The 23,586-nt window shown below is 39.5% G+C and overlaps 1 protein-coding gene across 4 annotated transcripts in view; it reads left to right on the forward strand.

The window, feature by feature from the left end:
* Positions 1-23,586, forward strand: part of sema5a (sema domain, seven thrombospondin repeats (type 1 and type 1-like), transmembrane domain (TM) and short cytoplasmic domain, (semaphorin) 5A) — a 173,679-nt gene that overhangs the window by 54,921 nt on the left and 95,172 nt on the right. For all 4 annotated transcript variants that reach the window (XR_001424644.1, XR_001424643.1, XM_015029807.1 and 1 more), the window contains exons 5-9: positions 3,281-3,343; positions 8,452-8,550; positions 15,517-15,730; positions 17,297-17,582; positions 19,645-19,780. Coding sequence is in view for 2 of the 4 variants with exons in the window: in XM_015029807.1 (XP_014885293.1) it covers positions 3,281-3,343; positions 8,452-8,550; positions 15,517-15,730; positions 17,297-17,582; positions 19,645-19,780 (798 nt within the window). In the remaining 2 variants the exon portion in view is untranslated. The remainder of the gene's footprint in view (positions 1-3,280; positions 3,344-8,451; positions 8,551-15,516; positions 15,731-17,296; positions 17,583-19,644; positions 19,781-23,586) is intronic.

A 23,586-nucleotide genomic window follows, 5' to 3' on the forward strand; every position in this document is an offset into this window, starting at 1 on the left:
AAAAAAAAAAAAAAAAAAAAAAAAAAAAACATATATATATATATATATGTATATGTTGCTTTTAATATATAAAATGCCAATATGTGATGATCACAAAAAGGTCTACGGTAATTTTTTTTTTTTTGTCATTTTGATGGATAATTGCCTTTTTGGGCACTATTTCACTCCAATGAGTGGCCACCTGAGAGGATTCATAGAAGAGCATCTTAATAGATGGACTGGTGCTCCAGCCAAAACAAAAGGGGAAAAAAAGGATGTACTTGGGTGATTTAATCCTCTTGTCTTCAGCCTACTTGTTTCAATTTCTACTCTTATGCTACTTTTGTGGAGCCTCACGGGTGTAATGGATAAAATCAATGCTACTAACCTAAGCAGTGTCTTTTTTTTTTTTTTTTTAGAAAGCATTGATAAATGCTTATAACTTTACAGGGTTCAGGTTTTGAAGCATGATTCTTTTAAGAGTTTATGAGCAGTGTGTCAAACATTCAGCTTTGTTGTTCCTGGAGGGTTGCAGTAATAAGTACTCATTATTATTTCCATTGGATAGTTATTTAGATGAAAAACTGAGATAATTTAGGTAGATCTTGACCCCCACCATTGACAATTCATGTAACTCAAGCTTGTCTAACCACATCACTGGTAAAAAATTGCAAGCTTCTATTTCAACAGCATAAAACTCAGTAATGGGTTAAACCTGCATTTTTTTTTTTTTCATTATTATTATTTTTGGTGTATTCACAGAGCTTGCTTTCTGCGTTTTATTTGCTAACTCTAATTCGCTTTTATCTTTCTGCTAAATTCAGTTCCTTGCTTTTGTTTTCTTTCTCTTTATTCTAAGCCAAAAAGGTACAGAAGAATCCTCTTTTCAAAAACCTTTCTCATAATGATTATTAAGATTTAGCCACAGCACATTCCACATACATTTCATTACAAGACAACTTCATTTTAGAAGCATAGCAGCTCAACAAAAGCATGCTAATGAGATTTTAATGTTTCTTAATGACCCGTTGCTAGTCATTGTGCTACTTTGATTATATTCTGTACTTTGGACCATTTGTGCCGGGACTGCCAGATTAGGCGGCTTTTGTGGTCAATGATGCCAGCACACGTCCCCCACTTACAGGTTTATGGTCGTCTCTCTTAGTAACTGTAACGTTGATGTCTTAAAGGCACAGCGAGACAATGGTGGGTTCTCTCAACGTACGTTCTGAAGTGTGTATGAATGATGATGAATATGATGAATAACATAATCACTCAACAAACAACGAGAATTAAGTTGGCGCATTAACTTCAGTGATCTGAAGTTGGAGCTTTACTTTGGATTATGATTGATTTCTGTACCAAACACGAGTGAGCTGGGTTTCAGGCCATTAACAGATTTTCTTCCGCCCCCTGCGATTAGCAAAAGCACTTCCCGCGCCCACACTGAATTCAGCTGGGGCTGGCTATGGTGCCGTGTGTGTACGCTCTTGCTGCCTGTGCCGAAGATGTGTGTGTGTGTGTTTGTTTTGTGTCTGCATTGCCCCCAGAATAGCCAGCTTCTCCCAGGAATATGAACTGACACATACACAGAGGAGACATAGACGAGCCAGAAGCCAGCTACCATTAATGCGCCATATTTTATCTCCATGAATAGTACCACACACACACACACACACACACACACACACACCGTGAGCGCCTTTCTCCCTCCGGACAGGCTCTGGTTGCTGCTTATGTGTGCGTTTATGGGAGACGGCGAACATACGGCAGCTTCCATGCCTCCCAAAGGCCAATGAGGCAGAAAGTAAAGGCCTGTCAGGAAAAAAAAAAAAAAAAAAAAAAACCGCTAAAACAAAACCCTAAAAAAAAATAAAAAATAAAACCCCTTAAAATACTCTAGCAGCTTATCGATATTCAAGCAGCATATGCCATCAACTTTTCTGTTTGGGATGGCAGCCAACAATAGCTGTATTTAAACTAAAAGCATAACAGAAATAACCAAACAAAAAGCATCCAAAAACACAAACCGAAGGTAGTGAAGAATGGAGATGGTGCGCTCAACTTGTGTCCTTTCCATTTTGTTAAATGGTTGTAACAGAGATGACGTCATCACAACATACGGTCATGCCTTCCTGCTTTTAAAAGATGTAAGTCAAATTACTTGCTCAAAGTCAGAAAAGCCCACTTTTAAACAAACAAAAAATACTTATCTGCTTTGTAGAACAGTAATAATCCAGATTTTAATTTGTTTATTTTAAATAGATCTTTGGATGTCCTATCTCTAAAAGATGATGATATTTCGCCTTAATATATTTCCTCAGGTTGGCTTTTGCGCTCCACAGATGCCAGGCTTGTAGAATGAAAGCTACATTTCTCTGGCCAGAAAACAGTTTGAATATATTGCTTTTGGAGACATTTTTGCAAATTAAGCTCCACACCGAGAGCCAGCCAAGTTTTCTGTTAACTAATCTTCTCTCTGCCAGTCATACAGACCTGGTGGCAGTAAAGGCTAATTCCACCTGTCGCAAGGGTGAGCGACGCAGTGGCCCAGTGCTCTCCCAAGGCCAGCCCTTATTACACGAAGAAAGAATTTTTATCAATGACAGAGACCCCCCCCCTTCTCAGAGGTCACACTGAAATTAAAAGGTAGAACCTGCATCTTTTCCCTCTGAGGGGAAAAGAAACTCTTATCTTCTTCTTCTTTTTTTTCCCTGCCTATTTTAAAATTTAAAGTAGGGTCTTCTTGCTATTTCTTACATGCATGTACATCACCATGACACAATGGCTCAGGGGACCCGCCTGTAATGTTTTAGGATTCCTTCGTTTCCCACACACATAAATCAAGCTGACATGTGGCTTTACACACTCTTGCCTCTCATTTCTCGAGGTCTCTGTTTGGTATGCACCTTAATTGGATTCTGTGTTTGCGCACACGCGTCGTGTACTCACGCCACCGTACGTGTTTTGGTCTGAGAGAGTCCACACTGGAGATATGATGTCTGGTGCGTTTGTTGCTGGCTTTAATCTCTCAATCTGACTCGACTCAAGTTAGAGTCAAGTTGGTGCCGAATGGTTTCGTCTGTCATTACTGTGTTTCTTCATTGTGTGTTCAATATCTGATGGCAGCAAACTGCTTTTAAAAAAATGGGGTGGAAACTCTGCATTGTCAAAGGTTTTGCTTGAGTTCTCTGAGTCTTTCTTGTATTGCTTCAGGTAGACAAGTCATTCGGCGTTTGCTTCTTCTTCTTCTTGATGGCTTTCTGGGAGCTTTTTACACTGCTTTACTCTGTCTCTCCAGGAGGCTGAATGGCACTGTGATGAGTTCACCAAGGGAGCCTGCTTCAGCCGTGGAAAATCCGAGGTGAGTTTGCATGAACGCTCTCTTCTATTGCTTTTCCAGACACATGACGAGAAAAACAAGTTTTCATTGTTGTTTGCAAAAAAGAAACATACGATTTTGCACCAGAAATTACTTGATGACCTTGGGTCAATTTGCATCTTCAGAACCAACAAGGTAATTGAGTTAAAGGGATGCTAATCTGCTCCTTTCTACGATCAATTGTAAAATAAACTTTACTTTGCATGACGGGTAGATACTAATTTTATACAGTCTTTAAATAACTTAATTATCTAAAGTGTTCAAGCATGCTATTGAATCTAAACTTAAATATATTTACTCCTTGTTTTCCCTTTTTCACTCTCTACCCTCTTTCCTATTTGCAGAACTACCAAATAAAGGACAATGCTTTAAACAGTAATTTAAAATAAAATCACAACACCTACATACTGTTAGTCAAACAAATCTAGTGTTTAACAGTTAACACTGACAAATAGCATTTGCTCTTTGGCTCTGATCATTCATGTATCATTGGCTTTACAGATGTATGATAATTAAAAAACACACACTGGGACCACATTTGCCTCTTACATGAAATTACACCCTGGACTAGCAACGTCTTCATCATACCCAGTATATAAAAAGTGTGACAGTGCTTCATGGTAATATGTATATAAAAGAAGTCTTATTATTTAAAAGTTTATTTCCTCCACACGTATAAGGAAAAAGGCCTTTGTGAACTTATCAGCAACCAGCAGAGTTGAGCATATGGGTTGCGGCCATGAAAAACCAAATAGTCTGAAGAAATGCCAGATACCTTTCGGTAGACACAGTGAGAACGTGTAATGGCGTCTTGCTAACTGCTAAAACAAGGACTGATAACGCTGGAGATAATCTCAATACACACAGACGTCAAGATAAGACTCTGAAACCAGTGACATTTGCAGATCTCCACATCCTGGGACCAAACGCTTCCCTTAAAACTCCTTTAAAAATCCCTACGCTCACCCCTACAGAGCAGGGCTCGTACAGAGGCTGCCTCCACAATTTGGGAGTGAAGAGGATGAAGCGGCTCGCTTGCAGTCTTGGCCTTACCTCCGCGAAAGACTTGTGCGATCGGCTTAGGTGTCGTGTTCATCCCAGAGTGGCCAGTACAACCACGACGACTGACTTGCAACAAATACCAGTTAAGAAACGTAGCGCTAGCCAACAACATTGTGTGAACAAGCTGGTGACCATCATTAGGATGACCTGCCAGGCTGTCATGGTAGTCTACTGTTCTCCTATCCAGACTGGGTACAGAGCCCGCCTGTTTGTTAAATACATAAATTGTTAAACTGACGGCATGTCCTTTCTCCTCAGACTCCAATCATTTAATTCGACAGATGACACCAAGCAAGGGTGCATAGGGAGATAAGCTGTTTGGCTTCGGCAGGGAGGACTTGGCAAGTCATTCATGGGCGGAACCCACATCCAGCTCTGCTATTTAACACCCAGATGTGTTTTCTTTGCATATGTGGCCCCATTTAAAAGGAGCTGAACAAATACAATGTCACTTACTTTTTCTAACATGCAATATTGCCCTTATCAAAGTTGTATATAGCTTTCTAAATAAAACTAATCTTTGTTATTATTTTTCTTTTATATTTAGTATTTTCATGAGGATTTATTGCGCCTTTCTTTCACATCATGTCGAAATAAAAACCTTATTCCTTCAAACTTCAGCCCAAAAGTCATCCATTGCTAAGGACTTTCTAAAATTGCAGGCTAAAAATAAAACTACAATATAGGAATTAAACATGTTAGGACTTGAAAGCAACTGGATTCACTTTATCCACCCTTAATATATGGACGCCGTTGGAGCTTGAGTGGTTTTAAATCTGCTCACTACAGTGAAACGTTCCCTTACTATACTTAAACATTTATTTATAGACTTTTGTACAAAGGGAGTTCCTATTGTTTTACTCCTTTCTTTGCAGCCTATATTTTAGTATGTGGCCTGATGGTATAGCCTTCTCTATACAACAGATGTCTGTTTGAGCTGAATTTGACTTGTAGGTGAACTGCTCAGCCCTGATTCTTATGTGCGTCTGCCGCTGTGTATTTATCCTCCAGTGAAAGGTGGTCAGGGACCCATAATAGGCATGCACAGGCTGCCCAGCACATGATCGTCGAAGTGAATTACAGACCAAAGCTACCTCAGTCCTCGGGAGTCGCTACAGTCTGGCAGGGCAGCATTGTTTTACTCTGTGTTCTCTTCTGAGGATCAGTTGCTGTGATGTACACTAAGAATAGCATTTTTCCCCCCTCCAGCAGTTGACAGGGCTTTCTGTGGTTTATTACCTCCCTCAATGCACATCAATATACCATAAATTAAGCTGTTACGCAGATCCCATCCCTGTGTTTTTGGGAGAATTTACCGGTGATTTTAGGTTGTTGTTGTTTTTTTGTCCCTAATACATGCATCTGCGCCTCGGTTCTGTGTTTGATTTATTTCAGCTAAGATAAGAAAGCAGAGTTAAATCACCTTGTTTGCTGTTTCTGTTGTGTTGTGAGAACCAGCATAAATGCTTTTGTTTTGCTCTACAGATGTGGAAAGTTTGTCAGGAAGCTGTCACAATAAAGCCAAGCAGTGGATGCTGTCAAAATCATAATTATTCCCATTACTAAATTAGGAAGAAACTGCGGAGAAGAATTCAAAAATGTAGGTCCTTATTTTTCAACCCACCCGCAAACACCCACACCTCCTCACACAAGTTTATAGATCACATCCAGCTGCACAAACACCCCGAGTTCAGGGGCATTGCAATAAATTTAAATATCCTCAAAAAGTTAATTTCCATTAGTAATTCCATTTAAATTGTGAAACGCATTAGTTATATAGGGATATATTTTAAGAATTTATTTCTATTTTCCTGCAATGATGACATGCTTCAATAAAATGAAAATATCATTTTTTATTTTCAATACAGAACTCAATTCAGTACTATTCAATTATCCAGCTATGTATGTGGGGCTGATTTTGCATTATTCCTTGCATCAAGGTGTGAAGGCAGTCAGACTTTGTCGCGACTGAAGTGGCAGGAAAAAAGCTCAATTCTGAGTGGCCGTCTCCAGCACTGCGTTATAAAGGTAGCGCCTTTGCAGAAGACACCATCAAGCGCTCTGACATTTATTAATAGAAGGTTTGGACCTTATAAAGCTCAGCAAACCAGCAGATGACCTAAATCATCAGTGACTGTGGAAACCTCACATTGAACACACTGGACTCCAAGCAACGGTGCCTGTACAAAGCCCCCAGACTCTCCCTAGACTCTTGATTTCCCACTAAAGGGTAAAATGTACTTTCATCTGAAATAACACTTTGGACCGAGGTCAGTTTATGGTTCTGAAAATGCCTCTTGACGACAGAGTTATCCCGACGCAAACATCATGCCATTTCCTCGATGCCTCTGTGTGGTGGCTCTTAAAGTTATGACTCCAACCACAGTCCATGCCTTACCAAACGTTTGAATGGGCTTTGCTACAAGATCTTCTCAGGGCTGTGGTCCACACCTTTTCTTTCCCCTAAACTGTTCATTAATATGTTTGTATACAAAATTGTGTTAACTGATAGATTCTCTAATAGTGATTTTTTTCTTCTTTACACAGATACTGGGTGCAGTCTGCTGGGCTTCCTCACAGAACTTTTTTTTTTATCATTTGCTATGATAAACTGAGTTGACTGCACTGCATTATAAGTTGCAACTAATTAGACCTGTAGATAATTTTTAGAAATGATTTGAATTACTGTATGTTTTTCAGTGACGTTGCAGAACGAGACAGCAGCCTTACCTATAATTATTGTGGCCATACCATGGGTTAGTTATGCAATACTCCAATGAAATTCTCTAATCTTCTACGAACTATAACCCATGTTAAACAAATTAATAAAAAATACACAGAGTAACATGTATTGCTTATGTAACATGTGAAGTATTACTCAAACATTTATACTTTTTGAGGATAAGGCTTTAATAAGCCCCTGTAGGCTTGTAAATGTGCTGCTCATGAACACATCTTTTGTTTTAACGGCATATACGTGGTCACCTTGAATACTTGGAAGTGTTGAGGGTTGGGAAACAAGTAGTTCCAGGTGTTGGTGTTCATGTTGTTTGGGGAAAATAAATTCCCTTTCCTATGCCAGCCTACACTCCTAAATCAGACCCTTAAGAGTGAAAAGAGGGGTGGGTGAGGGTTGCTGCAGTGGCTGAAACAATAGCAGATTTACAAGGGTTTAAACTTTTACAAGAGCCCTTTACCTGTGACCAGGGCCCCTGTTAGACGGAGAGAACCCTACAGGTTTATTTATTTTTTGTCCTGTGAGAAAAAAAAATAAAAAATTGCCACTTCATGTAGTAAATGCAGACCACCTTTACATTTACCACAGGTTGACTTTAGTTGATGGAAATCACCTGCAAGCCCTCATGAATGCCTGACCTTTACATTGAAAGTTCATAACATTGAGCGCCGATCTATCATTCAATCAATCTTTCACTCTGTCAGTTCTACTCTGGTTTTTGTGAGCTTCTGACCGAGAGCCGAGTAGTTTTGCTTGAAACCCAGGAAGGAATTCCCACAAGAGTAAGGAGCCAAGAAAAGGCTGATGAGTGTGTACTTCACTCTAATTTGGAGAAAAGTGGTTTGAATTGATTGTGGTGGGGAGCGGGGCTAAAAAGAAAGGATGATTGAATGAAGTGTATGAGAGGCGACATTTTCATTTCACTTTCTGACCAGTCAACAAAGCCAAGGCAATTTTCTAAACTAATTCTGAGTGGCCCTCTCCAACACCTGTTGCATTTATCTGGTCTCCGCCGTGTTGAGATCCCTCTCCAAATCTGATCCCCACTGAATTAGGATGTGACATGGCTAAGCCATGCAGACATTAGCCTTGATTTGACTCTGTGTAAGTTGGCCACGTTTCGGAGCAGCCCTCCTGTTGATGCAGGTGCTTTTCTTATTTATTGGCATAAAGTGTAATTTGGCCCCTTCTGCCTAATGCTGCTGCTTGCCAGTGGATAGATAATGGAACTTTTAGTAACTGCTATATATGTTTTTTTTTTTTTTTTTTATTTGCCTGTGCGTTTCTGCAGGAGGAGTGCCAGAACTACATTAGAGTGCTGCTGGTTAATGGGAACAGGCTGTTTACCTGTGGAACCAATGCATTCACACCCATCTGCACCAATCGAACGGTATGAGCATCATAACATCCACAATGCTGTTTACAGAGCCTGCAATTTGCAATCCAAACCCCTTTTTCAATGCATACATAACCATCCACGAGTTTGACAGAAACTGAGAGAGGCTGTGTTTTTACTGTCATATTGTTTTTGCCTAACATTTGCAACATTATTTTTTACAATGCTGGACGGAGTAAAGTTTCAATATTAACATAAACACTTCACAAAAACAACTTGATGAATAACTGCAGCTTTTAACAGTTTTAGATAAAGTTGAAGCTTAGACTAATAATATTTTTAGTTGCGCCCATCTGCCATCTGTGTAGTTTACACAAAGCAGCATGTGTACTAAGCTTTTTTTTTTTTTTTTGCACATAAAGAGAAGTGCCTCAACAACACAAAATAAATATGACATTATAGTTCTGCAGACGTTCTGCACTTTCTTGACTGAAATACAGATGTATAATGGCATATAATGGCATATATGATGGTGATAGTGTCCACAGATATGGTAAATGATAATGTCCTTGTTAATTCTTTACTTTTTAGCACTACAATCTCAACCAGTTAGACTGTAAATTGAATTTCTTTATAGAAAAATTATCCTTCCTCAATTTGCCTTGCATAGTCAAAGACAACTAGGCTTGCTAATTTGTAATTTTTTTAATTATCTTTGTTTTTCTTTTTTGAATTTGAGGAAATGTCTAAAATAGCAAACACAGATTTGACAATTATATAAAAAAACTAAGCAACAGAACAAATGTATGTAGCCTTTTTAAAGAAAAACATATCTAAAAACATATGTTTGCAGTCCACTTTTAAAAGACACAACTCTTAACTGCACATTTATTCAATCCATAAATTGTCAGTAAACATAAGAATGAGATTTTTGATAATGTGACACTTTTTACTGCACAATTAAACAGCAGAGAACCTGCCAAGGCATTCTGTGAGACTCTTACATCAGCAAAGTCTCTCCACTAGTGGGAAGAGTAGCCAAAAATTACACTCAAGTCAGGGCAGCACTGATAGTAATTAAAAAAAAAAAATACCCAAGAGTAAAAAAGTAAAGCCTACTTAAGTAAAAACAAATGAAAGCGGAAGAAACACTCGTTTCCAAATCTGTTTTCCACCAGATCAAACTATTGAATGCTTGTGAAGACACAATATATACTGTTTATTTTGTGTTTTCTAAATCTCCAAATTGGCACCATATTCTCAGAGGACAGAAAATAACATTAAAACAATGATGCTTGTCTTCAACCGTTTTAACGTTGAAGACAGCGTTGAAGACGTTTTAACAAAGATATTGCTAAGACATTTCAGTGGACTAATTAAAGTTTGGTAGAGCAGCCAGAATTTGCTCTCAATAAGAATAGCACTACTTCATAATAATATCACTCAAGAAGAAGTAAATAGCATGGTGTAGAAAAAAAATCAGTATCTTACATGCGAGTCTCCATGTTGATTGTATAATTGAAGTTGTAAATATTCCATCCTGCTATCAGAAGGGGAAAGATTACAAGCAAAATGTGGTGCTTACCTGCTTTCTCTTTCCTGGTTTCAAACTTGGTTGCTTAGCTTTTGTCTCCTAGCTTGTCGAAAGAAGTTTATCATTCAGCTTTTCCGCCACACAAATTATCCTTTGTATTCCATCCTTAAGTTCACAAAAAAAAAAAAAAAAATTCTGGGAAATGCTACATCAAAGCATTTAGAAGTGGCTGCTGCAAACTTCTACAAAGCTGTTCTCTGAATTGTAGTTAAACTGGTTAACCATATCTTCTTTGGATAGCATTCCAGCTTTTTAACCGATATGCATTTTTTCTTCATTGATAATCATAACCTTGCAGGTTGGTCAAGTGCATCAACTCCCTCGCGTCAACGCGAGGGGGCCGCGGCTGCCGCCTCAAAAGAAGCTGGCAGCCGCTACAAAGCACGCACTTTGAGAAATCGTTAGCATAAAATAGCAGCATTACGACGGGCATGTGAACAATGCAAATTTGAAGACTGGGTTGTTATTTTAATGATGTGACATTGTTTGAGGGAAAGGTCAGGTTGATCAACTTATTTAATCAAGGTGAGTCGGGAGAATGACACCTCAGCATTCCCTGTTCAAGCTCCCATTGTGCAGCCGGGCGTGCTGACTAATTATAAAAATGAATCCTATTAAGGGCCCTGATTTCCGGAATTAATGTTACCCCAAACTTGTTTAGCATCTCAATCAAAATGTTAAGCTCATTACTCTTGTTAATGCTGGCACTGGGCTCCGTGTAAACACTTGTTGACCCTTCTGAAAAGTCATTGAAATTTATTTAGCTTCTGTTTTTTTGTTTCATTACTTTTTGTGCACTCCTTCTTTCTCCTATTACATTGAGATGACTCATTCCCCTTTGGCTCCCAGGGAGCTGATCTTAAACATTAGAATTATTTTTGGTGAAACTTCTCACTTTGAATTCAGCAGGCTGCACTGAGGTCAGCCATGTCTTCTGCGTTTGTTCACTCCCTACAGTTATAAAAAAAATATACATTTTATAAGGTGACTAAAATATCTAGGAGACTACTTCTGGTGACATATGCCCCTGGAGTCAAGTGTAGCTGAACTTTTAAAATGTCAGACTACTTTTTACCTTATAACAGTGATATGACCACATCGCCAATCTGCATTTCACTCTTAGAAGAAGACTGGGCAGGAGTTTACAATTGAGATGACATTTGTTTTGGTCCTAAAGCACTGAATTCAAAGGTCAGAATCTCATAATGACTGTTTACTGCTGTGAAAACACATATAGTTGAAATGCCATGACATTATTACAGCTGTATTTCTTTAGGAGCTGTCATATTTACGAGCTGAATGTTCGTTAATTTGAAACATGGGTCAGGAACGTCGGCATCAATAGAACGCCGCTCGCACAGGTTTTTTATCAGCTGTGACGATGAACAGAGAGTGGCATGAATATCAATAATTTAACAGAAAACTAGAGAGGCCTAAGACAGACTGTAAGGTATAGAATAAGAAATGGTGCGTTGGCAATAAGGTGCACCTCATGACTGATTTTGATTAAACTATATTTATTTGTCAAATACCTATCGCTACTAGAGAGACACACATCTTTTTTAGTTTTTTTATTATTTTTTTTTAGCTTTGATCTGCCAATGACTTAATTTGAGATGATTCCGATATCCCACATTTATTTCCACATGAAGTGGCTAAAATTACACGAAGGCTAATTGTACCAAGTGCACATGATAAGACGCCTGCTTCTCACTAGTTCAAGGAGATTCGCCAAGTTTGAACCCCAGACATTTATTTTGGTGAGCTCCTGACTCAAGTAGACATGATCATTACGGCGAGCTCGAAAGAGTTTCTGTGGCCGTCAGAAAGAAGTTACAGCAGCCAATGTCTGGATGTGTCAGATGAATTTCAAGTCATCCATTCCACAGTATGAGACGTAGTAAACACTTTGAGGACATTCACAACAACCACCAATTCTCAGGTCTCAATGACCAAGTAAAGTCAACCTGAGAACAGACAACAAGGTGCTAAAAGAGTTCTCCAAAACCTCTGAAAAGTTATTACAGGGCCTACAGGACAAAGTTGATATTGTTAATGTCAAAGTGAATGCTTCTACAATCAGAAATTCAGCAAATCTCCTCCTCGCAAACTTCTCATAATAAACTTGCAAATAAGAGACATTTGTCTACATTGTTAACATGGCCAGTCCATACATCAGATTTCCCTGCACTTTGGGAAGTGCAGGGAAAGTTAATTTGTGGAATGCTAACTATTAGGGCCTGATGCACTCTTCCACTATAACCTGCAGAGGACAGTCGGTACTTCCCTCAGGTGCTGGCTCCTACCTCGTTTCAAAACGTTCAGAGTACAGAGGAGGTGCTTGAATAATACTCACACCCGTGAGCGCTCAACTGTGGAGCGTGCCAGGGGCCTCTTAAAACGCCAGTGGCAGCGAGTAAACTTTATTTCACGTCACTGTGGCTACCGGAAAAGATATGTTTCTGCCTCTCCACCTCACTCACTTTCATGGCTTTCTGCCTCTGTGAAATTGTGATTTTTTTCCCCTCGTTTCCTCATCATTGCTATTGTTAATAATGAAATAACGTGATAAGCTGGCTCATTTAAATTAACACTGTCATTCACGAGGTGCTTCGCATTGACCATTTATGGTCGAGGGCATGTAGAGGGCAGAACCTGAGGCGGGACCTTGTGCACAAACTCTTAGGTACAGCTGTGATTTATGGAGGAAAATTGCTTAATGGTTTGCATGCACATGGTTTTATAAATCAGAACGTGTTTTCGTCCGGTTCTGTTCACTATCCAGCTCCTCTCTGCATTTCTAATGTTGATTAAGTTTACTGCAAATTATTGGTCGCCCTGTCAATTACCAGGTCTGAACTATGCAAGCCCAAGCCAGCAGATAGCTTCCTTGCCATATTTAGCAGGTGAAAACTCTTACTCTGACTGTTGGGTTTCTCATTCTTTTAAGAATTATTCAAAGAGTCGATGGTTCTTCTTTACAAGCTGTGATCCATCTCCTTCCACAAAAGTCCCTAGAGCGTCCAAGCCCTGCAGCTGCTTGCTCTATACAGGGACGACTTTCACTTCCCTTCCTTCAAAATGAAACGGCTTCTTTGCCATCTATTTATTCCTCCTCCTCTTCTTTTTCTCAATGACCCAGCTGACCTAATAAAATGACTCCTGCCAACGGAATCAGCCGTGTCAATACCAGGCTTTCACCTCAGACTGGCAAAGCTCACACAGGGTCGCTTCTCTGTTGTGGTTTGGGTTGGCATTAGAGAGCAGATAGGACTTTTTTTTTTTTTTATCCAAATCGACAGGCTCTAGGACATTGGCACATTGCTCTGAATTCACCTTAACCCTACCATCTTGATTTACTCATTTGCCATGGGAACTTCGATGAATATTGAAAGTGCACATGTCATGACATAAATCCTGCATGCCGTTTTGCTTTTGCACCATAAAATATAATTACATCTTAGATTGGAAAATTGCAATTCTCCTTTTCCCTTTCCAGAGCGCACTTGCAGAGCCATGTGCTATGGCTCTTCAGCAACCAGTCCAGCGTGTCAGGGATAAGCCAAGGTCAAGCCGTAAAGTATTTTTAAAAAGCAGGACCTTGGATTTGGCTTTATATTCAAAGGCGAAATGCAGTGGAGCAGTTCATCGCTCATCAAGCCTTTTCTGTAACTCGGAGTGGCAACTCAAAGATGTGGTTTAACAATGTTGCATGTTGACGAACAGCTGGTTGTTCTGTAGAGACACCAGAAACCAAACCATTAAAGCACTTCAGCCAAGACGAATTCTGTTGGTCCTGAACAGGTGGTTTCTTACCATTAGACTAAAAAGCAGCTGTTGTGCTTGTGTGTTTTACGACGCTGATTATTCTGAATGTGCTCTCTAATTATGCTCCTTGCTTCTGAAGGTTCTGGTTGTACGTGTTGTTGTGTGCTTCACAGTAGATGTAAACAAAGCAAAATGTCATGAGATGAGGTATTTTTTGCTGCGTGTGCTATTTGCATATTGGCAGGAGCAAACAACACAGCTGCACACTTCTTTGATTTGCATTTTAATGTTGCCCTTTGATGCTTTGTCCTATATATTGTTGCTGTTGTCCTACATCACTATGCTTACTTTAGTGCCTGCTGCTGCGTGATACAGCACCAACAGCAATTGTTCGTAGCTGCGGTAAAGATATTTGAAAACCGTAAGATATTGGACCTTTTATTGCAGTAGTATTACTAAAAATAAAAGTAAAATCCAGACTTTCATTTTAGTTAATTTATTCAATTGGAGGATGGAATCTCACCTAAGAAGTAACCGTTTCCAGTCTTTGGGGTCACAATTTCTATAAAATAAAATTTCTAAAAGTATTTCTTGTGATTCTTACTTTACCTTTCTCTTTGAATTAGAGTGTGTCTGGGTGTAACTGCATTTGAAAATGAAAAGGACAAAAGTGCATGCCGTTAAAGAAGAGCAGATGTGCGTTTATCTCCCAAAGTCGTGAAATGATTACAAGAAAATAGTTATTTGCCCAGTGTTGCCCATGTCTTCAGTAGGAACAATAATTAAAACATTTTAAACAACAATGGTGATTCACACAGCTGCTCGAGGACCCGAGTTTACCCTGCAACCGCGCCCATCATGCAGGATGTCGATTGTAAGAGATAAAAAATAAACAATAAAAAACCACTATTTAAAGAGTAACAACTTTGGCTCACCAAGGCATGTTAACAAAGGTTGTTTTAAATCTGGCCATTAGAGTGCAGTTCTGAGTTATCTTCCAAATTTTGAGGAAAGTAGCAAACATGAGGACATTTGCTAATTGTCTATATTGTACATTTCACAAGGGGACATTAAAAAAAGGCACCATAGTAGACAGACATAGCCTGTGCAGACATTAAATAAACTGCAGCATACGGAAAAGTTCTAACATTTCCGTTGTCTCCTTTGTTCCTTTTCCATGACCAAGACCAGGTTATTTCAAAGAAAACGTGGATGGTATCTGCCGTAAAACATAAATTGAGTCATCACTGGAATCCGAAACATATGCCCAGAGAAAATATGAAGCCTCTTCTAAGGGCAAGACATTCTGCAAGCCTACCAAAAGCCTGTGGGATGAGATGAGCAGACGAAAAGACAGCATAAGGAATATAGCATTTTGAATGACTACGAAAGCAAATCTTAGGGGAATACCAAGTGTTACAAAGTATTAACAGCTGTGTTGCAAATACATTTATTACATGCAATCTTGTAAAATATAATTTCTTTCTTAACACAACTAAATTAGCTAAATTAGGGTTGGTTTATATTGCCTTTATATATATTTTCTTCATGTTGCAAATAAAAGGAAACCCACTCTGTAATAACACAGAGACAGTTTATTCTCGTCAGTTTTTTGTTCTTGATCTCCCACTTTAGCCTGACTTTCCACTATATTGCAGCTGACTAACCTGACCGAGATCCACGATCAGATCAGCGGGATGGCTCGGTGTCCCTACAACCCCCTGCACAACTCCACAGCCCTCATCACGTCCAGCGGAGAGCTCTACGCCGCCACCGCCATGGACTTCTCTGGACGAGACCCGGCCATCTACCGCAGCCTTGGCGGACTGCCGCCATTACGCACTGCCCAGTACAACTCCAAGTGGCTAAACGGTAGGCAGTAAACGGCAGCTAATTGCTATATTTCGTGTACATACGTGTAAAAACTAGCCTGTGCCATTGCCTGCCTGTGCAATTCTGCTCAAAAATAATCCTCGCTTCCGGCACATTCTGGGCTTCCCCCACTTGCCTCAGATTTTCGCCGGTTTATTTTTTGACCGGGTCAATCAGCGAACAGAAGCAGACGTTGTCAATGACGACGTCGATTTTCTGCATGTAGTTTAGCAATGGCAGTGGAGGGAAGTAAACGAAGCTGTTCGGTCGATGTCGGCCACGCTTCCAAATATTAAATAAACATTAGCAGCCGCCTCGTTTGGATCGGAACCTTCGCTCTCCACAAATGGAGTACGGTTGCTTACAGCGAAGGCAACTTCCGGTAAGCTTCGTCGTGGGCAAACGCTAGCAACTGGGTAAAATTTAAAACCTCAGACGATGCTTGAAATATTTGCACTGCAAGAGGAGAGTCGGTGTGTTTTCATCAGACTCACAGCCACAAGCATCTGTAAGATTTTATTCTCCAAGAAACCTTTTAGTAATCAGCCCCGAGCAAAGCAAATACTGCTCTGAACGATAATATTCACTTGCCGTTTAACGGTTAAACAAAATGTTTCTAGAGTTTCATGTCGGCAAGAAAATCTGTGTGTGGTTTAAAACATAAACACCTTACCTTTTCTTTAAGGAGAACTCAAGTTTGAAGTCCAGAAAAATCAATGGTGTTTTCCCCCCCTTAAAGCTAAAAGACATCGTAGAGCAGATTGGGGAACTTCAAATAGCTTAAGATGTCCATCCTACACAGGAGCAGGTCAATCAGTATCTTGGCTGCGAGTGACTTTTTTCCTGATTCACATTTAAGCTAAATTGAAAAAACAAATTTAAAACTACCTCATACCTTGCTTGGCAGCCACCTTCTGGGAGAAGGCTTAATAACTAATTTTATGGGGAATTGATTTTCTTCCTACATCTCCCCCTGCGCTGCCCTCTGAAGGTGCAGAGAAGAAAAGGGCAAAAATGAGATGGAGGGAGAGAGGAAAAAGGGGGGGGGGCGCATTTTCCTTTAAAGCCGAATTAAATCACCGTCAGAAAGAATAAAGTGCGCATTTTAGATCCAGTAATGTCATACATAAAGATGAACGCTTTAGCTGTAGCCGTGTCATGGAGGTTGCATGTTTCAGATGGGGTGAGAGCTATTACCCTCCACCTGTTTTGGTCATTTCTCAGCCTAACCTTTAGGTTTGGGGAGTGAAAAATGAGCTTTCTTATTACAACCCAAAGCCATTAATAACATAGCCTGTAGTTATTAATCCTGATCACCTGCTATTGTGTGGGCCGCATGCACGCTCACACACACTATGAGCCAATCAGTCATAATGCGTAGCCTATCGCTCTCCCACTCCATTCACCTCCCACAGCCTTAAATATATTTCTGTCTGTATTTTTCTTCATCTGTCTGCACTTCATCTTTCTTTTTTTCCCCCTGGCTGTCATCGAGTTTTCTTTCTGGGTCGGTTTTTTTTTTTTTTTTTCCTGTCCAGTTCATTTTTGCCGCCGCTTTTTCAACAGAGCCAAATTTCGTCTCCTCCTATGACATCGGCAACTTCACTTACTTCTTCTTCCGAGAAAACGCGGTGGAGCATGACTGCGGCAGGACCGTGTTTTCCCGAGCCGGACGTGTCTGCAAGAATGACATCGGTGGCCGCTTCCTGCTGGAGGATACGTGGACCACCTTCATGAAAGCCAGGCTGAACTGCTCCAGGCCAGGAGAAATTCCCTTCAACTACAACGAGCTGCAGGGCACCTTCTACCTGCCTGAGCTGGAGCTGCTCTATGGCATTTTTACAACTAATGTGTAAGTGATGTTGCATGACCAAATTCTTAAGTTGTTCAAATTAATGCTAAACCTAAACATCCTCCATTAATCCACTACACACTGCGCAGCTACCGATGTTGTGAAGAAACCAACCATTTCTGTGGTGCAGAGCACATTGCTGATTCTTTTCATGTTCAAAAGCCATCCAAACCTAAACTAAAACAAAAAACAAAAAAAAACTCTTTCATAAACAACTTTAAATAAATTGAAAACGGCCCAGATGGTAAGGATATGGATTTCTTAGCTTTGTTTTTAGGGTAATCTAAACCCCTGAGTTATTCTAAGATATGCCTGTTGATTTTTGTAAGGCGACACCCAAAACACAACACACGTTGGGAAAATCTAAAGAAATTAGACCGAGGGTCAGGGAATGAATTGTGGACCTCCACAAATCTGATTCACTTTCGTGTTGTCCACATGAAATGAGAAGAAAATTAATAAGGAAAATGCCGGATTACAATTTGCACAAAGATGTCAGCCATGTCATGCGTCTGATGAAAGACAGATTGGAGTGTTTGACCAAAAAGAACATTTGGTTGGAAAACTGTTTCACCTTGCAAGCCTTAGAATATCATCCTGTCTGGGATGTACCAAAATGAAAGCATCATGGTTACAGCTAATATTTTGTTCATGACAAAAATAGATGGTACTACAAGTAAAAAAAAAAATAAAAATCTTGTAAAGCAGCATCTCAAGACATAACAACAAAAACGCAACTCCACTCACAAAAGCAAATGGCAGCAGTTTGCACTCAGTGTGGTGCTCCAGATTAATTCGGACAGTAGGTTATGATTTAAAGTTAGCATTTAGAGTGACAATAGCTTAGGGGCAGAAACTATTTAACAACCTGCTTGTTCTTGCTTTTCGGGACCGGTAATGTCTGCCTGAAGGCAGCAGTTCAAAAGAATGAAGTGCTGGGTTAAATGTGTCCTTTAGAGTGAACATTGGGGAGGAAGTTAAGGTTTTCGGCACAAATAGACTTTCAAATGGATCTTTATACCACCAAATGTGTCTTTATACCACCAAGCATCAACATTAATGAACAATGAACCAAAGTCGTACAGGTTAAAATTAAATTTCAATGTCAGGAAGAAAAACGGTAGTCTTGTATGTAAATATCTGTAGATTCAGAAGAGTATTATAAATTTTGCTCCGTACTAATACACACCTGGCAGTGCAGCATTCTCTCATTCACATTTAGATGTGAACCATATTTTTTTTTATACGATGATATGCATAGCAAGATAAGAAACAGTGTGCATCTGATGAAGAGTTTGAATGCATTTCATGTTTTATCTGAGAGGCCTTTTACGTTCTTATTACTGATTGGATGTGTCAATTTTACAATCTAATCTCATATCAAGTGTTTAATCCTCTGTTTTATTCTCTTTTCCTTCTTATTTCCTGTTATTTAAACTGCTGTACAGCCACTTGCCCTATCATTAAAGCTGAGTAATCAATTCTTTACAGTCAACGCCTTCATGCAACGGAGGGAAAAAAAAAAAAAAACATTTGAAGGGTATTGGAAACATTTCCCCCTACAGGCACAGAGCTTAATGAACAGCTGCACTGGATTATAATTCACATTGCCAAAAGTCTTGCAGTTTGTGTCGAGAGTTAATGCTCTCATTCTTTACTTTCTCTTCCAAGCGAGGCGACCGGTACTTGTTGAAACTGACAGCTTAAAAAGTCAAAGCTGTATTTCAGCTCAGAGATCTATACCGTTAATCAGAAAAGCCGAGCAGCTTAATTGTGCCTTGTTGCTGGATTTATAGTCTAATAATGACAGTCACGAGCGACGCAGAGGGTGTCTGTCTCTTTAGGGTTTGATTTTTTTTTTATTGTTGTTGCCAGCATGCCGAGGTAATCCTAACAAAAGCACACAAAATCTGATGTGCTTCCACATTGAGCTGAGTTATTTATTTATTTTTTTTGTAAATTTGATAATGCTAATCTTTGTTTTTGTTTTCTTTCCACTCTCCTTCCTGTTTTGAGGGACTGTCTAATCTTTTTTTTTTCCCCTTCTATTCTCAACCATCAGAAACAGCATTGCTGCATCTGCAGTGTGTGCCTTCAATCTCAGTGCCATATCCCAGGTTTTTAATGGACCTTTTAAGTACCAGGAAAACTCACGATCGGCTTGGCTGCCCTACCCCAACCCAAACCCAAACTTTCAGGTAATGTATGCGTATTCATCCGTGAGGTATCATGTTATGTCGCGATGGATTCTAATGGTGCGACAACCTCTGGAAAAAATACCAAAGTATTTACAAATTTCTAAAAGATTTCAAAATGCTATTAAAATAACAGGAGCATTTTCTCTACATTTGTAGTTGTTTATGCAGGATATCTTGGAAGTTCTTAAGAAAGTCCATCCAAAACAAAAATGTTACAATAAATCAGGTTCATGATAACATTAGGTGGTTAATGCTTCTTTCTGCATTTCAGACCTTTTGAGGTTTGTATGTAAACTCCACATTAGGGGGATGTTTCAGTGTTGATAAGAATATTAAACCAAAAACAAAGGACAACTCAACGATCACCTTTTATATGATTAGAAAATCAGGACCAATCTGTAAAAAGAGGGACATTTTTGCACACTTAATGAAGAATAAGCGTTCCTCACCCATTCACCTCAGAGGAAGCTCTTCACGTGTTATATAATTTCTTATAAGTATCTATTAAGTGCGTCTTCTCTCACAATCGCGCACATTATGGCTGCTCATTATAAACTCTGTTGTATAGGTCATTCATTCCTTGAAGATATCTCATGGAGTCGCCCTTAATAAACCTAACTTATTTTTGCACTGGTAATTCTTTATGTTTATGCCCTACCCTAAAACCTGAAGGTGTATGGAAAGCATCTTATTTTGATTTAAGGCACCATTCCATAGTGATGATGCGGAGGGAATGCGTTATTTGCAGAACAAGTGGCTCTCGGTTTTTGCAGCCGTAGCAGATGGTGAGAGAGCTAATCCACCCGGCTTTCGTGAGGAATTGAATTCCCTATGAGGTGTGGCCACCGGTGGGTGACACTTGCCTCGCTTTCTCAGACGTTTCTCATCACCGGCCTCCATCATGTCGCCGCCTGAGCCAGCACATGCAAGAGCCCTCGATCGAGAACTAACACATGCATTATCTATAATGGCGTTGCTCATGCAGAAAAGGCGAAAGGAATGCTCGGAGGGGGGAGGAAAAAAAAAAAAGGTGCAAGCTTTGATGGTATGCTGCATGCACACGTGAGCACACGGCAATAAATCTGTGACATAGAATGTAACTCTCTGTCGTCATGCGTTCTCATATCTTGCTTGTCAGCAGCTAGTTTAGCAAAAACAAACTTCATGAAAATCAATTTTCCTTATCTGGTCAGAGCTGACTGCAAATTTATGCCCTTCAGTGTGCTATAGGAACATCACATCGGGGGAGTCTGTGCTCCATATTTTTTGTTACGCTTCTCGAGGATAAACGTGGATCCGTCTCACCTCTCCCCGCCCCCCCATCTTCCTGACTTAAGCTTGGGTACAATGTTTGCTCCTTACCAATGGACCAATGCTCACTTTATCTAGGTTTCAGTGACATCTTCATCAGGCATTTGTCAATGTTGGGATTTACAAGCGCAAGATTTATAGCTCTTTCTCAAGCCAGCACACATAGACTTTCACAGAAGCGCAGGCACCAACAGGCATCTGTAAAATCAAGGAGCCACAGAAACCGCACACCTCGCATATCACATATAAAATACATTCGTTGTACAGCTACGCTGCCCGAAAAAAGAAGGAATAGACCTGCCAGGTGAGGATAATTATGATTATGAAGAGATGCCTCAACACACACATGCATGCATATTGGTCATTGATTGAGAGCCTAATTCCCAGTCTGCAGAGAAAATCCCTCCATTCATTTGAAGCACACCGATTGATCCTGCAGGGTTTGTTCAGGCAATGAGTCATGTTCATTGTGCATTACTGCCTAATACTGCCTATGTGTTATGTTGGGTTTATGTCATTTTATAATAGATTATTATTATAAAAAAAAAAAAAACATTCTTTATTCAGCCACAAAGTAGAAGCATTTGTTAAGTTTGACTAAGAGGCAAAAGCAAATATGTTTTTTCTTTTAGTTTTCAGTAAGACATACAACAAAGATGGCAGGCAAAAATAAGTTTATAATTCTGCCTGCCTCCAGTTCAGGTAAATAGTTATGAAAACAATTCTGTTATTGTGAAAATAAACTGGAATTAAACTAAAACTAGATATTTTTTTAGAAAAAAGGTTCCTGGTTAGCCTTTTGGGATGATGTAACATTATACAGTGCCTGACAAAAGTGTCCAGAACGCTTTTTTTTTTTTTCATATTTTGTCACATTACAGTGAAAAACCTTGACACGTTGTAATGGCGTTTTATGTGAAAGAACACAAAGCGGAGTGAAACTGAAAGGAAAATGATACATAGTTTGTAACATTTTTTACAAAAAAAAAAAAAAAATTAGCACACCTTTGTTTTTATCCCCTTTCACTCTGAGAACCTAAGTAGATTTCCCACAGTTCCTTCCCCTGCCTGATATAAAGGAAGGAATAAAGGACTAATATAAGTCTAGATGGAGAAGAAGGAGCCAGATATTTACAACAATTAACCCTTGTGTTTACAAATGTGGTCCAACTGACCCCACACCCGTAAAATTTGTATTATTTGCCACAGTCCTTCCACGCACAAGGGTTAATGTTGACATATATGTATTTTTTCCACTATATATTTAGTATTTTCATTAAAAACATATAGACCCTATGCATGGCTAACATGACAAGGAAAATATCTCTAACCAATAGAGAAAAAAATGCAAGTCTTTTCAAGTCACCTTCACCAAAACGTTTTGTTCACAAAGCCTCATGCATAGTGGTCACTACAGTGGACAGCTGTCTAAAAGCCTTTTTCTTGTGCTTCTTGTGGATTTTTATGTTATAAATGCACACAAACCACTGAAGTGGACACTAATGCATCATAAAATACACCATCACCTACTGGCCATCAGCTGCAAATGCAAGAAATTATTTTTGTTCAATCCAATATGGCCGACAGACAAAAAAGCACGCCAACCGACCCGGTCCCTCCTTCTACTATAGACGACACTGGCAGGTAAAAAAAATATTGTGACATCAGATAACCGCTAAAGAACAATACTACTGGTGTATTTTTCAAATAACAACTTTGTATTTGGAGAAAATTACAATTGATCGCCTAAAAAAATAAAATAAAATTAAAAAAAATTGTTTTACACTTTTTTCCTGTCTTTTTTTATGCCTTAAGAAAATTAAAAAAAAAAAATTTGAAAATAATCCTGATTCAAAAGGTCATAATTCATGCATGAAAGGGTTAAAATTCAACAAACATAGCCAAAAGCCCAAGAAGGGCAAAATGTGAAAAATGTCAAGAGGTGTGAACACTGTCCTTTGCAAGGTTCAGCAAATCCAACAAAGATTGGGATCATGTGTTGCCAAGTGTTAAACGTTTAGTTACTCAGGAAACGCAGAGTCTAAAATGAAATACCGTGATACTAGGAAGACATTTTAAACACACTGCCATTTTGCAAAAACATGGTGTAAAACAACCACGGTTCTGAGTGCCACTTATGTCATCCTGGCAGAGCACTTTGCCCTGATGATGAGAGGGGGAGACAGCTGAGTGTTGGATGGGCCCTCAGCCAAATGATGGTTGTGTCCCTCACCTTGACTCTCTGCTCATAACATCAATTTTACAGTGCATTCGCTGTAATGGAGCCTCAGTGGCCAGAGACAAACACGTAAAATTCTGTCATCCACATGCTTCAGCATCCTTGCACACAGTGCAAAAGCAGACCACAAAGGGAAACTTTAGACGTGTGTTACTGAACATCCACACTGCAAACACATTCAACATATTTTTTTTTTTTTTTTTTTTTTTTTTTTTCGAGGGGGGGGGGTTTTTTTGGATACTTGGGTACCAACATT

Source organism: Poecilia latipinna, unplaced genomic scaffold, assembly GCF_001443285.1.
Source record: "Poecilia latipinna isolate Pla-1442-1.1 unplaced genomic scaffold, P_latipinna-1.0 Scaffold164, whole genome shotgun sequence".
Classification (NCBI taxonomy): domain Eukaryota; kingdom Metazoa; phylum Chordata; class Actinopteri; order Cyprinodontiformes; family Poeciliidae; genus Poecilia; species Poecilia latipinna.